We start from the raw sequence: 13,573 nt of genomic DNA on the forward strand, positions 1-13,573 counted from the left end.
GAACAGGTAAACTGGAGGATACTAAGAGGGTGCACCTCCAGACAGGAACAGACACTGGCGAGGGGACAGGAAGTTGACAGAGCTTCAACTCCTAAAGAGAATTGTCAAGATAGGTAACCTAGTCATTAACAAATGAATACTAGGTAATTACTCTAAACCAGAGGTGGGGAAGCAGGGAGTAAAGGCCTGATATTTGCCATGACTACTCACAATTTTATCTAAGATGAAGCCTGGCTGGACTCTCAAAAGCTGACAGGAGGCCTACAAGCTGTGAGGTCTTTAAGTTATCGGTTAGAGCACCAATCCATTATACATGGTGTCTACAGAGTTCAAATCTCATGGAAACCTATTTAAATCTATTGAGAGATGGTCTACATAAGTTCACGAAGAATACCCAGTACCCAGTACAGCATCTGGTATATAAAGGTGTTCAAGAAATGGCAGTTATGAAAATTACACTGTTATGACTTCTTTGGCTTCTAAGATTGCTCTGAACCATGTCCAGAGTGTCGGGGAGGACTTCCAGCTACCTTTGCACACTGCCCCTCCACCCTCACGGATCCCTTGATGCAGGGTTCGAAGAAAAAAGAAGTCAATCAGAGCTCAAGGACTAGGATGAGAGCTAGGAGCCGCAGCAAAGTAAATACACTGTATTTTGAGCAGCCTCGCTTCCTGAAGACGTGTGGCTTCCCTGGGGCTGGCTGAAACCTGACTTTTGGCTCTGTGTTACTCTAGTCCTGTTTCCTGCATTTGGAGTGCTTAAAATCAGTGTTATGTCATTGCCAGTTCTTTATAACTGCTCAGAAAATGATCTTCCGAAGACCCTAAGAGGTCCAAAATTGGAGAGATGTAAAATGTCTTCTTATAAACTTGAAAATGAAATAAAAAGGGCAGGCCCGTATTCCTGTTCTTGGTTACTTATTCCACATGTGGAAGAAAATTCCTTAGTAACTAGACTTTTAATCTATTTCGATGTCTTTTCTTTTTCTTCTCCTCTTTTTTCCTCCTCTCATAGTTAAGAGGAGGGCCCTATCCCCTCTTTTCATCCTAATGGCATTTGGTTTTATTTGTGGGAGTCAGCATTCTGACAATGGATTATCACCTACAGATTTTGTTTCCTGCATCAAGTTGTCATTGCTGGCTGAGGAAAGTACCAGGTGTTTTTCATCACATGTGTTGGGTCTATACTAGACTATGAAGATAGTAATTCTTGAGTTCCTTTTCCCTGTGGATTATATGTAGAATGGCAGAATATTAGATATGGCAGAATATTAACACTTTTGTCTACCATTCTGTAGCATCCCCAATGAATCATCTCACCTTGGCTTTCACCTCTTGGTGATGAGATATTTACAACTGAGAGAAAGGCCATTACATATTTTGATATCTCTTAATTGCTAGAAAGTTCTTCCTTTACATTGGGCCTTAAAAAATTACCTATCTGACCTGTCTGCCTAAATTAAAACAAAAAGTTGCTATTCTTATTTCTTCTAATAGTAAAAATATTTTATGTCCCTTATAGTGACCCTATTTCTCTTTTCCAAACTAAACAATCCCAACTCCTAATCCTTTCTGGAACAAAGCTCGAGACTGGAGGTTGCTTCTAGCTTTGCAATTCTATATTGCTCATGAAACTTCTAGAGAACTGCCGCTGTCTTTCTAAATTGTCCTATTATGAGTATCAAACTTAATTTGACCAAATCTCAGATGGGTCAAAATAACTGGAAATTTGATCAGATCAATTGAAAAATAATTCCAGTGGTTATCTGACTCATTTCCATAGCTAGTTTTGTCAAAGTGGCATGGCAGTAGTGAATTTAAGTGCCCTAACTCCAATATTTGATGCAGTTTTTCCAAAATCCTTTTTAGGTACAAGAAAAAAGTCTACAATGGATATGTTTTACAACTCTCTCAATGTTTCTATACATCTGCAATGTGCATCTCAAATAAAGGAAAAATGGAATACAGTGTAGTGCATATAAAAACAGTATATAAACAGTTTCTGATTCAGAAGGTCTGGGCTGGAGCCTTAGAGTTTGCATTCCTTGCAAGTTCCCAGGTGGTGCTGACACTCAGGTCCAGGAACCGCAGCTCTAATGTAATCTAGAAGATACTACCATGGAGCCAATTCCTGGAGTCAGAAAGCAGTAATCCCTGAAAGCACCTGCTAGAAGGAAAACAAAGCTGCTCCTGATACACATGCCTCAGGCGGCATATTATGTGGATACGCCAGGTACTTTATGGAGCTGATGTCACAAACTAATGTGCATTTCACATAGAAAAAATGACCTTAGAGACTTGTCTTGCAAACATGTCAGAACATTCTGTCAAACAAAGTGAATTAAATACTGTTCCTAACTTATTTCTCATATATGTAGAAGATATCACACACAAGATATTTGTTTGATAATCTTGTTATAATTTACCACCCTGGATTTTCTGAGCAAACTCATCTGCTCAGGGTAAGCAGTGCTCAGACCCCATTGGCAAGAGCGAAAGCTATAACAAAGAACCTACAAACTGCAGAAGACAGAAAGCACTGATTTATACATATAAACACCAAGGTTCTACTGTGTCATGGAATTCAACTTTTGATCAAAGCTACTTTCAATCTGAAACCTTAATTACTTGCTTTATCAGAACCTACAAAATAGTTTTCTGTTCTTGAGCTACTTAATTTCCTCCCTATTGCAATAAATATGGTGTTGGGCACATCATAGCCTCTTCCTTCACAAGGAACACTTTACAAATCAAAAACAAAGATTAGCAAATTCAGACAATCTAAGTAACTGTCTTTGCCACGTTAAATCATTCTTCTGTTTTCACCTCTGAGTCACAGGGAAACTCTGCTACCTTGTATCTATTGTGTTTGGCTCTGTGTCTAGTATAGACTACTGAAACGAAAAGAACCTCTGTCTTCTGGCAGCTTACATGAGCTGTGGAGTACACCAGAGGCTAATATGGGAGGGACCATTCACTGAAAATATGGCAAATAATTTCAAAACAAACAACAGAGTAACAAATCTAAAAGCTAATAGCCAAAAGCCCATTGAACAGCAATCCCCATTTCCCAATGCATTCAAGATATTAGATGTATCTGATTTCTCTTAAAACTCACACTTTTAGGATATAAGAGGGAGCTTATTAATTAATATCATAATTCAAATCCCTGGCATAGTAAGTGGAAGGAAAACAAAGAAGAGAAAAATGGGTACTACCACTTTAACTTTGAACATTCAAGCTTGATCCTTGCACCCTCCCCCCTGCAAAAAAAAAACAAACAAAAAACCAAAACCTCCAAAGTATTTAAACAGTAAGCTGAAGTCAAAATAATTTTAGACATTTGATTGAAACCATCCTGCAAGGGACTCTGCCCTCCAAGTTATATATGGTGACCTTTCTACACCTTCAAAAGTATCACTAAGGTTGGAAGACATTATATTTTTGATACAAATCTCATGTACACAAACCTTTAAATGTGGAGTATTTGTAAAGATATATAAATAAGAGTACAACTGATTAATTGAGAGTCTGAATATCAGGGTAAAAAACCATTTTCACCCCCAGCTACAACAGATAATGCATGCCCCACTGGCTTCAGATTTTCTTAGAAAACTTACTTTAATCTAGTGAGTGAGTGAATTTTCATAGTTATGCTGCCTAGTAACATTTGTGTATGATTATCAATCCTAGTGTCTTGACATCATCAAATATATTTATCAATCTAGAGTTTTACCAGTAGAAGCACCTTGCTAATTAACTCTGTCACCATGTCTTCTCATACAATTTTATAGCTACAAAAATATATCTGCAAATTACAAATGGCAAATAAACTGTGGTTTAGTGATACAGTGGCACATTACATAGCAGTAAAAATACCATCAGTTCTGTTACAGTTCTTGTTTAGAACACAAGAATTTGTTGCAACACCATCGATACATTAAGGAACAATCTGAGCACAACAAAAATTGTGCATTTTCTTAAACAGGATTTCAACAGTGAAAAATGCTAGATGAACAGAGAAAACTGCACCACAACTGAACCAAAGTGCTTAGGAATACACACAATACACACATGCATGTGCTTCAAATATGGACCAGCTACCTCAGCTTTCCTCCTGTTATGAGCCACAACTATTCATATCTGGTGCTACACCCTTATACCCAATTTCAGATTCTACCACATCACACTAATCCACAGGCTACAACCTTTCCTATGATCACGTCCATAGCAAACTTCACCTTCTTTTAAAGGTAAAGTGTTAGATTTATTTTAGGACTTATGTATTTTTTAACCATTTTAGGACAAATGTGTCCTAAAAGGTGTAAAACTGTGATACTATTTAGATTAGGTTCCTATCTTTTTTTCAATGTCCTTTATTAAGTTTTTTTTTTTTTTTCGGTACGTGGGCCTCTCACTGTTGTGACCTCTCCTGTTGCAGAACACAGGCTCTGGACGCGCAGGCCCAGCGGCCATGGCTCACGGGCCCAGCCGCTCCGCGGCATGTGGGATCTTCCCGGACCGGGGCATGAACCCGTGTCCCTTGCATCGGCAGGCGGACTCTCAACCACTGTGCCACCAGGGAAGCCCACTTATTAAGTTTGTGAGTGATGTACCCCAACTCCACCTTTTCTATGAGACCTGTGGCTTTTATTGCATGAATTTGCATAGTTCAGTATGCAGTATGCAATCTGCATAACAGTGATACTTAGGAACACATATGTCATGTTATAATACAACTGAGTGTAAACTGACTATTGCTCCATGCCTCAATGTGGATAAATATCAATGTTGAAATAAGGAACAATACGAAGAGGGCAGACAGCAGAAGAAGAACAATTCTGCAGCCTGTGGAAGGAAAACCACATTCGCAGAAAGACAGACAAAATGAAAAGGCAGAGAACTTTGTACCAGATGAAGTAACAAGCTAAAACCCCAGAAAAACAACTAAATGAAGTGGAGATAGCAAGCTTCCAGAAAAAGAATTCAGAATAATAATAGTGAAGATGATCCAGGACCTTGGAAAAAGAATGGAGGCAAAGATTAAGAAGATGCAAGAAATGTTTAACAAAGACCTAGAAGAATTAAAGAACAAACAAACAGAGATGAACAATACAATAACGGAAATGAAAACTACACTAGAAGGAATCAATAGCAGACTAACTGAGGCAAAAGAACGGATAAGTGACCTGGAAGACAGAACGGTGGAATTCACTGCTGCAGAACGGAATAAAGAAAAAACAATGAAAAGAAATGAAGACAGCCTAAGAGACCTTTGGGACAACATTAAGTGCAACAACATTCGCATTTATAGGGATCCCAGAAGGAGAAGAAAGAGAGAAAGGACCTGAGAAAATATGTGAAGAGATTACAGTCGAAAATGTCCCTAACATGGTTAGGAAATAGCCACCCAAGTCCAGGAAGCGCAGAGAGTCCCAGGCAGGATAAACCCAAGGAGAAACAGGCCGAGACACATAGTAATCAAATTGACAAACATTAAAGACAAAGAAAAATTATTGAAAGCAACAAGGGAAAACGACAAATAACATACAAGGGAACTCCCATAAGGTTAACAGCTGATTTCTCAACAGAAACTCTACAAGCCAGAAAGGAGCGGCACGATATATTTAAAGTGATGAAAGGGAAGAACCTACAACCAAGATTACTCTACCCAGCAAGGATCTCATTCAGATTCGACAGAGAAATCAAAAGCTTTACAGACAAGCAAAAGTTAAGAGAATTCAGCACCACCAAATCAGCTCTACAACAAATGCTAAAGAAAATTCTCTAAGGGGGAGACACAAAAGAAGAAAAGGACCAACAAACACAAACCCATAACAATTAAGAAAATGGTAACAGGAACATACACATCGATAATTACCTTAAATGTGAATGGATTAAATGCTCCAACCAAAAGACACAGGCTCGCTGAATGGATACAAAAACAAGACCCATACATACGCTGTCTACAAGAGACCCACATCAGACCTAGGACACATACAGACTGAAAGTGAGGGGATGGAAAAAGATATTACATGCAAGTGGAAATCAAAAGAAAGCTGGAGTAGCAATACTCATATCAGATAAAATAGACTTAAAAATAAAGAATGTTACAAGAGACAAGGAAGGACACTACATAATGATCAAGAGATCAATCCAAGAAGAAGATATAACAGTTATAAATATATATGCACCCAACATAGAAGCAACTCAATACATAAGGCAACTGCTAACAGCTATAAAAGAGGAAATTGACAGTAACACAACAATAGCGGGGGATGTTAACACCTCCCTTACTCCAATGGACAGATCATCCAGACAGAAAATTAATAAAGAAACACAAGCTTTAAATGACATAATAGACCAGATAGATTTAATTGATATTTATAGGACATTCCATCCAAACACAGCAGATTACACTTTCTTCTCAAGTGCACATGGAACATCCTCCAGGATAGATCACATCTTGGGTCACAAATCAAGCCTTGGTAAATTTAAGAAAACAGAAATCATACCAAGCATCTTTTCCGACCACAACGCTATAAGATTAGAAATCAATTACAGGGAAAAAAACGTAAAAAACACAAACACATAGAGGTTAAACAATATGTTACTAAATAACCAAGAGATCAAAGAAGAAATCGAGGAGGAAACAAAAAAATACCTAGAGAAAAAAGACAACGAAAACACGACGATCCAAAACCTATGGGATGCAGCAAAAGCAGTTCTAAGAGGGAAGATTGTAGCAATACAAGCCTACCTCAAGAAACAAGAGAAATCTCAAAAAAACAATCTAACCTTACACCCAAAGGAACTAGAGAAAGAAGAACAAACAAAACCTAAAGTTAGTCGAAGGAAAGAAATCATAAAGATCAGAGCAGAAATAAATGAAATAGAAACAAAGATAACAATAGCAAAGATCAAGAAAACTAAAAGCTGGTTCTTTGAGAAGGTAAACAAAATTGATAAACCTTTAGCCAGACTCAACAAGAAAAAGAGAGGACTCAAATCAATAAAATTAGAAATGAAAAAGGAGAAGTTACAACAGACACCGCAGAAATACAAAGTATCATAAGAGACTACTACAAGCAATTCTATGCCAAGAAAATGGACAAATTCTTAGAAAGGTAAAACCTTCCAAGACTGAAACAGGAAGAAACAGAAAATATGAACAGACCAATCTCAAGTAATGAAATTGAAACTGTGATTAAAAATCTTTCAACGAACAAAAGTCTAGGACCAGATGGCTTCACAGGTGAATTCTATCAAACATTTAGAGAAGAGCTAACACCTATCCTTCTCAAACTCTTCTAAAAAATTGCAGAGGAAGCAACATTCCCAAATTTATTCTATGAGGGCACCATGACTCTGATACCAAAACCAGATAAGGATACTACTAAAAAAGAGAATTACAGACCAATATCACTGATGAATATAGATGCAAAAATCCTCAACAAAATACTAGCAAACAGAATCCAACAACACACTGAAAGGATCATACACCATGAACAAGGGATGCAAGGATTCTTCAATATATGCAAATCAATCAATGTGATACACCATATTAACAAATTGAAGAAGAAAAACCATATGATCATCTCAATAGATGCAGGAGAAGCTTCTGACAAAAGTCAACACCCACTTATGATAAAAACTCTCCAGAAAGCGGGCATAGAGGGAACCTACCTCAACATAATAAAGGCCATATACAACAAACCCACAGCAAACATCATTCTCAATGGTGAAAAACTGAAAGCATTTCCTCTAATATCAGGAACAAGAAAAGGATGTCCATTCTAGCCACTATTATTCAACACAGTTTTGGAAGTCCTAGCCACTGCAATCAGAGAAGTAAAAGAAATAAAAGGAATACAATGGAAAAGAAGAAGTAAAGCTGGCACTCTTTGTAGATGACATGATACTATACATAGAGGACCCTAAAGATGCCACCAGAAAACTACTAGAGCTAATCATTGAATATGGTAAAGTTGCAGAATACTAAATTAATGCACAGAAATCTCTCACATTCCTATACACTAACAACAAAAGATCAGAAAGAGAAATTAAGGAAACAATCCCATTCACCACTGCAACAAAAATAATTAAATACCTAGGAATAAACCTACCTAAGGAGGTAAAAGACCAGTACTCAGAAAACTATAAGACACTGATGAAAGAAATCAAGATGACACAAACAGATGGAGAGATATACCATGTTCTTGGATTGGAAGAATCAATATTGTGAAAATGACTATTCTACCCAAAGCAATCTACAGATTCAATGCAATCCCTATCAAATTACCAATGGCATTTTTTTACAGAACTGTAACAAAAAATCTTAAAATTTGTATGGAGACACAAAAGACCCCGAATAGACAAAGCAGCCTTGTGGGAAGAAAACGGAGGTGGAGGAATCAAGACTCCCTGACTTCAGACTATACTACAAAGCTACAGTAATCAAGACAATATGATATTGGCACAAAAATAGAAATATAGATCAATGGAACAGGAGAGAAAGCCTAGAGAGGAACCCATGCACCTATGGTCAAGTAATCTATGACAAAGGAGGCAAGGATATACCATGGAGAAAAGACAGTCTCTTCAATAAGTGGTGCTGGGAAAACTGGACAGGTACATGTAAAAGTATTAGATTAGAACACTCCCTAACACCATACACAAAAATAAACTCAAAATGGATTAAAGACCTAAATGTAAGACCGGACACTATAAAACACTTAGAGGAAAAAATAGGAAGAACACTCTTTGACATAAATCGCAGCAAGATCTCTTTTGATCCACCTCCTAGAGTAATGGAAGTATAAACAAATGGGACCTAATAAAACTTAAAAGCTTTTACAAAGCAAAGGAAACTACAAACAAGACAAAAAGACAACCCTCAGAATGGGAGAAAATATTTGCAAGTGAATCAACAAAGGATTAATCTCCAAAATATATAAACAGCTCATGCAGCTCAATATTAAAAAAACAAACAACCCAATCCAAAAATGGGCAGAAGACCTAAATAGACATTTCTCCAAAGAAGACATACAGATGGCCAAGAAGCACATGAAAAGCTGCTCAACATCACTAATTATTAGAGAAATGCAAATCAAAACTACAATAAGGTATCGCCTCACACCAGTTAGAATGGGCATCATCAGAAAATATACAAACAACAAATGCTGGAGAGGGTGTGGAGAAAAGGCAACCCTCTTGCACTGTTGGTGGGAATGTAAATTGATACAGCCACTATGGAGAACAGTATGGAGGTTCCTTAAAAAACCAAAAATAGAATTACCATAGGACCCAGCAATCCCACTACTGGGCATATACCCAGAGAAAACCGTAATTCAAAAATACACATGCACCCCAATGTTCATTGCAGCACTATTTACAATAGACAGGTCATGAAAGCAACCTAAATGCCCATCGACAGATGAATGGATAAAGAAGATGTGGTACATATATACAACGGAATATTACTCAGCCATAAGAAGGAACGAAATTGGGTCATTTGTAGAGATGTGGATGGATCTAGAGACTGTCATACAGAGTGAAGTAAGTCAGAAAGAGAAAAACAAATATTGTATATTAACGCATATATGTGGAACCTAGAAAAATGGTACAGATGAACCGGTTTGCAGGGCAGAAATGGAGACACAGATGTAGAGAACAAACGTATGGACACGAAGAGGGGAAGTGGCGGGGGTGGTGGTAGTGGTAGGATGAATTGGGAGATTGGGATTGACATATATACTCTAATATGTATAAAATATATAACTAATAAGAACCTGCTGTATAAAAAATAAATAAAATAAAATTCAAAAATTCAAAAAATAAATAAAAACAAAATAAGCCTTGATTCCCCATTCATATCATCTGAGAGGGTCCCTTTAAAGATGGAGGCTGATGGAAAATTTGAAAATGGCTATCACTTGTAGAATGTATGACCACCATTATTGTATGTAATTTTTGTTTGTTTTTTGGCTGTCTTTCCGCCCCATCCACCAGCCCCCTTCACCTCCTTTAACATGAGCTAAAGGGCAGAATGGTGTGATGGGAAAAAGAAAAGAAAAATTTTGGTAAAGCTAGTATTTTGATAAGAACCCTAAATACTTCTTTATACATTACTAGTTTCGAAAATAAACTACAAGAATCTTTGGGGAGAAGAATTTGTTAACAGATTATCAAGATCTTTTAAGATGTTCATAGTCTAAAGAAATAGAAACATGGTCAAAGATTTCTGCAGATACTGAACACAGTATTACATAAAGTGGTTTAAAAATGGAAATATGGTCAATGTCCAACATTTAAGGAAATACTTAACTGAATCATGGTACATTTAGACAATGTAAGTATATACAGACATTAAAAATGATGCTTGCTGAGATTCTGGTTACAGAGGTGTGGGTTATTGAGGTTTGTTAAGTTGGAAAATAAATAGTATACACAACCACATATATACAGTATAATCTATGTAAAAGTATATTAAAAAATGAAATTTATCTGCAATTTCTGCATTTTTATAAGCATGTATTATATTGACTACATAATAAATAAAAATTTTAAGTAAAAACAAACAAACAAAACAATATGGATCAATGGAACAGAACAGAGAGCCCAGAAATAAATCCACACACCAATGGACAATTAATCTTCTACAAAGGAGGCAAGAATATACAGTGGGGTAAAGACAGTCTCTTCAGCAAGTGGGGTTGGGAAAGTTGGACAGCCGTATGTAAACCAATGAAGCTAGAACACACCCTCACACCATACACAAAAATAAACTCAACATGGCTTAAAGACTTAAATGTAAGACAAGACACCATAAAACTCCTAGAAGAAAATATAGGCAAAACATTCTCTGACATAAATCGTAGCAATGTTTTCTGTGGTCAGTCTCTCAAGGCAACAGAAATAAAAGCAAATATAAACAAATGGGACCTAATCAAACTTAACAGCTTTTGCACAGCAAAGGAAACCATAAACAAAATGAAAAGACAACCTACAGAATGGGAGAAAATATTGGCAAATGATGCGACTGGCAACAGCTTACTTTCCAAAGTATACAAACAGCTCATACAACTCAACAACAACAAAAACAAACAACCCAATCGAAAAATGAGCAGAAGACCTAAATAGACATTTCTCCAAAGAAGACATACAGACGGCCAGTAGGCACATGAAAAGATGCTCATCATCCCCAATTATTAGAGAAATGCAAATCAAAATTACAATGAGGTACCATCTCACACCAGTCAGAATGGAAATGGGTGTGAAAAAAAGGGAACCCTTTTACACTGTTGGTGGGAATGTAAATTGGTGCAGCCACCGTGGAAAACAGTATGGAGGTTCTTCAAAAAACTAAAAATAGAGTTGCCATGTGATCCAGCAATCCCACTCCTGGGCATACACCCAGACAAAGCTATAATTTGAAAAGATACATGCAGCCCCGTGTTCACAGCAGTACTATTTACAATAGCCAAGACATGGATACAACCTAAATGTCCACTGACAGATGAATGGAGAAAGATGTGGTATACACACACACACACACAGACATACACACACACACGATGGAATATTACTCAGCCATAAAAAAGAATGAAATAATGCCATTTGCAGCAACAGGGATGGACCTTTAAAGTGAAGTAAGTCAGAAAGACAAATACTGTATGATATCACTTACACGTGGAATCTAAAATATGACACAAATGAACATATCTTTGAAACAAAAACAGACTCACAGATACAGAGAACAGACTTGTGTTTGCCAAGGGGGAGGCGGGGTCGGGGAGGGAAGGATTGGGAGTTGGGGGTTAGCAGATGCAAACTATTACATTTAGAATGGATAAACAACAAGGTCCTACCATATAACACAGAGAACTATATTCGATATCCTGTGATAAACCATAATGGAAAAGAATATGAAAAAGAATATAAATATATATGTATAACTGAGTCACTTTGCTGTACAGCAGAAATTAACACAACACTGTAAATCAACTGTACTTCAATAAAATTATAAAAAAAAAACAATATGGGTTGGGGGTTGGGGGCATGGGGTATGGGACTGGAGGGCAACCCTGGAAGGGTTAAATGGGTATTTAATCCTCATGCATTTGTCTGCCTTGGCCCAGGATTGAAGGGCTTTACACCTATACCCTGTGCATACTACGTATATATCCCCACTAAGGAGAACATGGGAGGGAGGATACAAATAAAGGTGGGTAAAGGTCTATTTTATCAACTGAATGGCAGGCATATGAGTATTCTTTATACGAGCTGTTCTTCAAAACATAGACTGGGGAATGTAGACTCTTTCAAAGGGTCTGTGAGGTCAAAGGTATTTCCGTAAGACTAAGACGTGATTTGCCTTTTGAATTCTCGTCCTTATGAGAGTGTACAACAGTTTTCCACAGATATGTAACATGGGATTACTGAGACTAAATGCAAAAGAAGCAATGAGAATCTACCTGTCTTCTATTAAGTCAGACATTAAGAGATTTGCAAAAATCTCTTACAAGGCCATGCTTGTAAGTAATATTTTGTGTTTGGAAAAAATTATTTTCATAATTATGTTACTTATCATAACATGTAATTAGCTGTTATTTTTAAATGAATATTTTTAAATTTCTCAATTCTAATTTCTAATACAGTAAATATAGATAGATAAGACCCACATAAACAAAAGCTCTTAGGGGTGTTCAGTATTTTTAAAAAATATAAAAGAACCTTGATGCCCCAAAGCTTGAGAACCACTTTCAAACTTAAACTTGCTATGTGCATACATACATACACACACAGCTCTTATGTATGTATATTTCATATTTAGAAAGGTTAAAAAAATGTCATAGTTTAGTGAAGACGTAAAAAGAACCCTTCAGCACCACCACCAAGTGGTGCTATACATGGTAAAAGAGTGTTACACTGATATATCTATACACAGATATGACTTACCGATACTCAGCCTGTGAAACACAATCATAAAGTTCCTGGGCAGTAAATCTGACATTTTTATTTACCTGAAAAGAACCAAGATACAGCTATTTAAAATGCATATTAAGTCAAATGAGTGGTGAGAGCACAATTAGAATGGCCCATATTCTGAGGAAGCAGAATGTCAAGTTTCTAGTTTTTGCATAAAAAGGACTAAATAATAACAATTAGAAGATCAGTGACCATAATACTAACACTGAACTATGTGTAAAAATATTAGTCCTGTTGTTACAACTTAATCTGTTCACAGAACCAGAAGAAGTGAGATGGTCCTGGGGTTAGTGGGAATCTCAAAAAGCAGATGATCATTTTATACATCAAACGGACAGAAAAAAATGTGTAGTACATGAAACACTAAATTCTACCACTACTGGCTCTTATCAACAGATTCATGCATCAATTAGCCTAGCCCTAATGTATTTATTCAATATTTATTTTCTGGGAAAAGTAAATAAATTGTTAAAAAAATTTTTTAACAGCTGTACTTAAAAGACTAGAGTAGATCTGGGGTTCCATAGGTAGACTACTGTAAGCAGAATCAGCCAGCTCTTATTTCATGAATAGAAATAATTCA

General features: G+C 36.7%; 1 protein-coding gene across 4 annotated transcripts in view; it reads right to left on the bottom strand.

The window, feature by feature from the left end:
* Positions 1 to 13,573, bottom strand: part of SWT1 (SWT1 RNA endoribonuclease homolog) — a 96,194-nt gene that overhangs the window by 6,814 nt on the left and 75,807 nt on the right. For all 4 annotated transcript variants that reach the window (XM_089909880.1, XM_089909876.1, XM_089909887.1 and 1 more), the window contains one exon: positions 12,961 to 13,025. In XM_089909880.1, coding sequence (XP_089766006.1) covers positions 12,961 to 13,025 — 65 coding nt within the window. The remainder of the gene's footprint in view (positions 1 to 12,960; positions 13,026 to 13,573) is intronic.

The sequence above is a fragment of the Delphinapterus leucas genome, chromosome 1 (assembly GCF_059928025.1).
Source record: "Delphinapterus leucas isolate spDelLeu-1000000601 "Yukka" chromosome 1, BTC_Dleu_Yukka2, whole genome shotgun sequence".
NCBI lineage: Eukaryota > Metazoa > Chordata > Mammalia > Artiodactyla > Monodontidae > Delphinapterus > Delphinapterus leucas.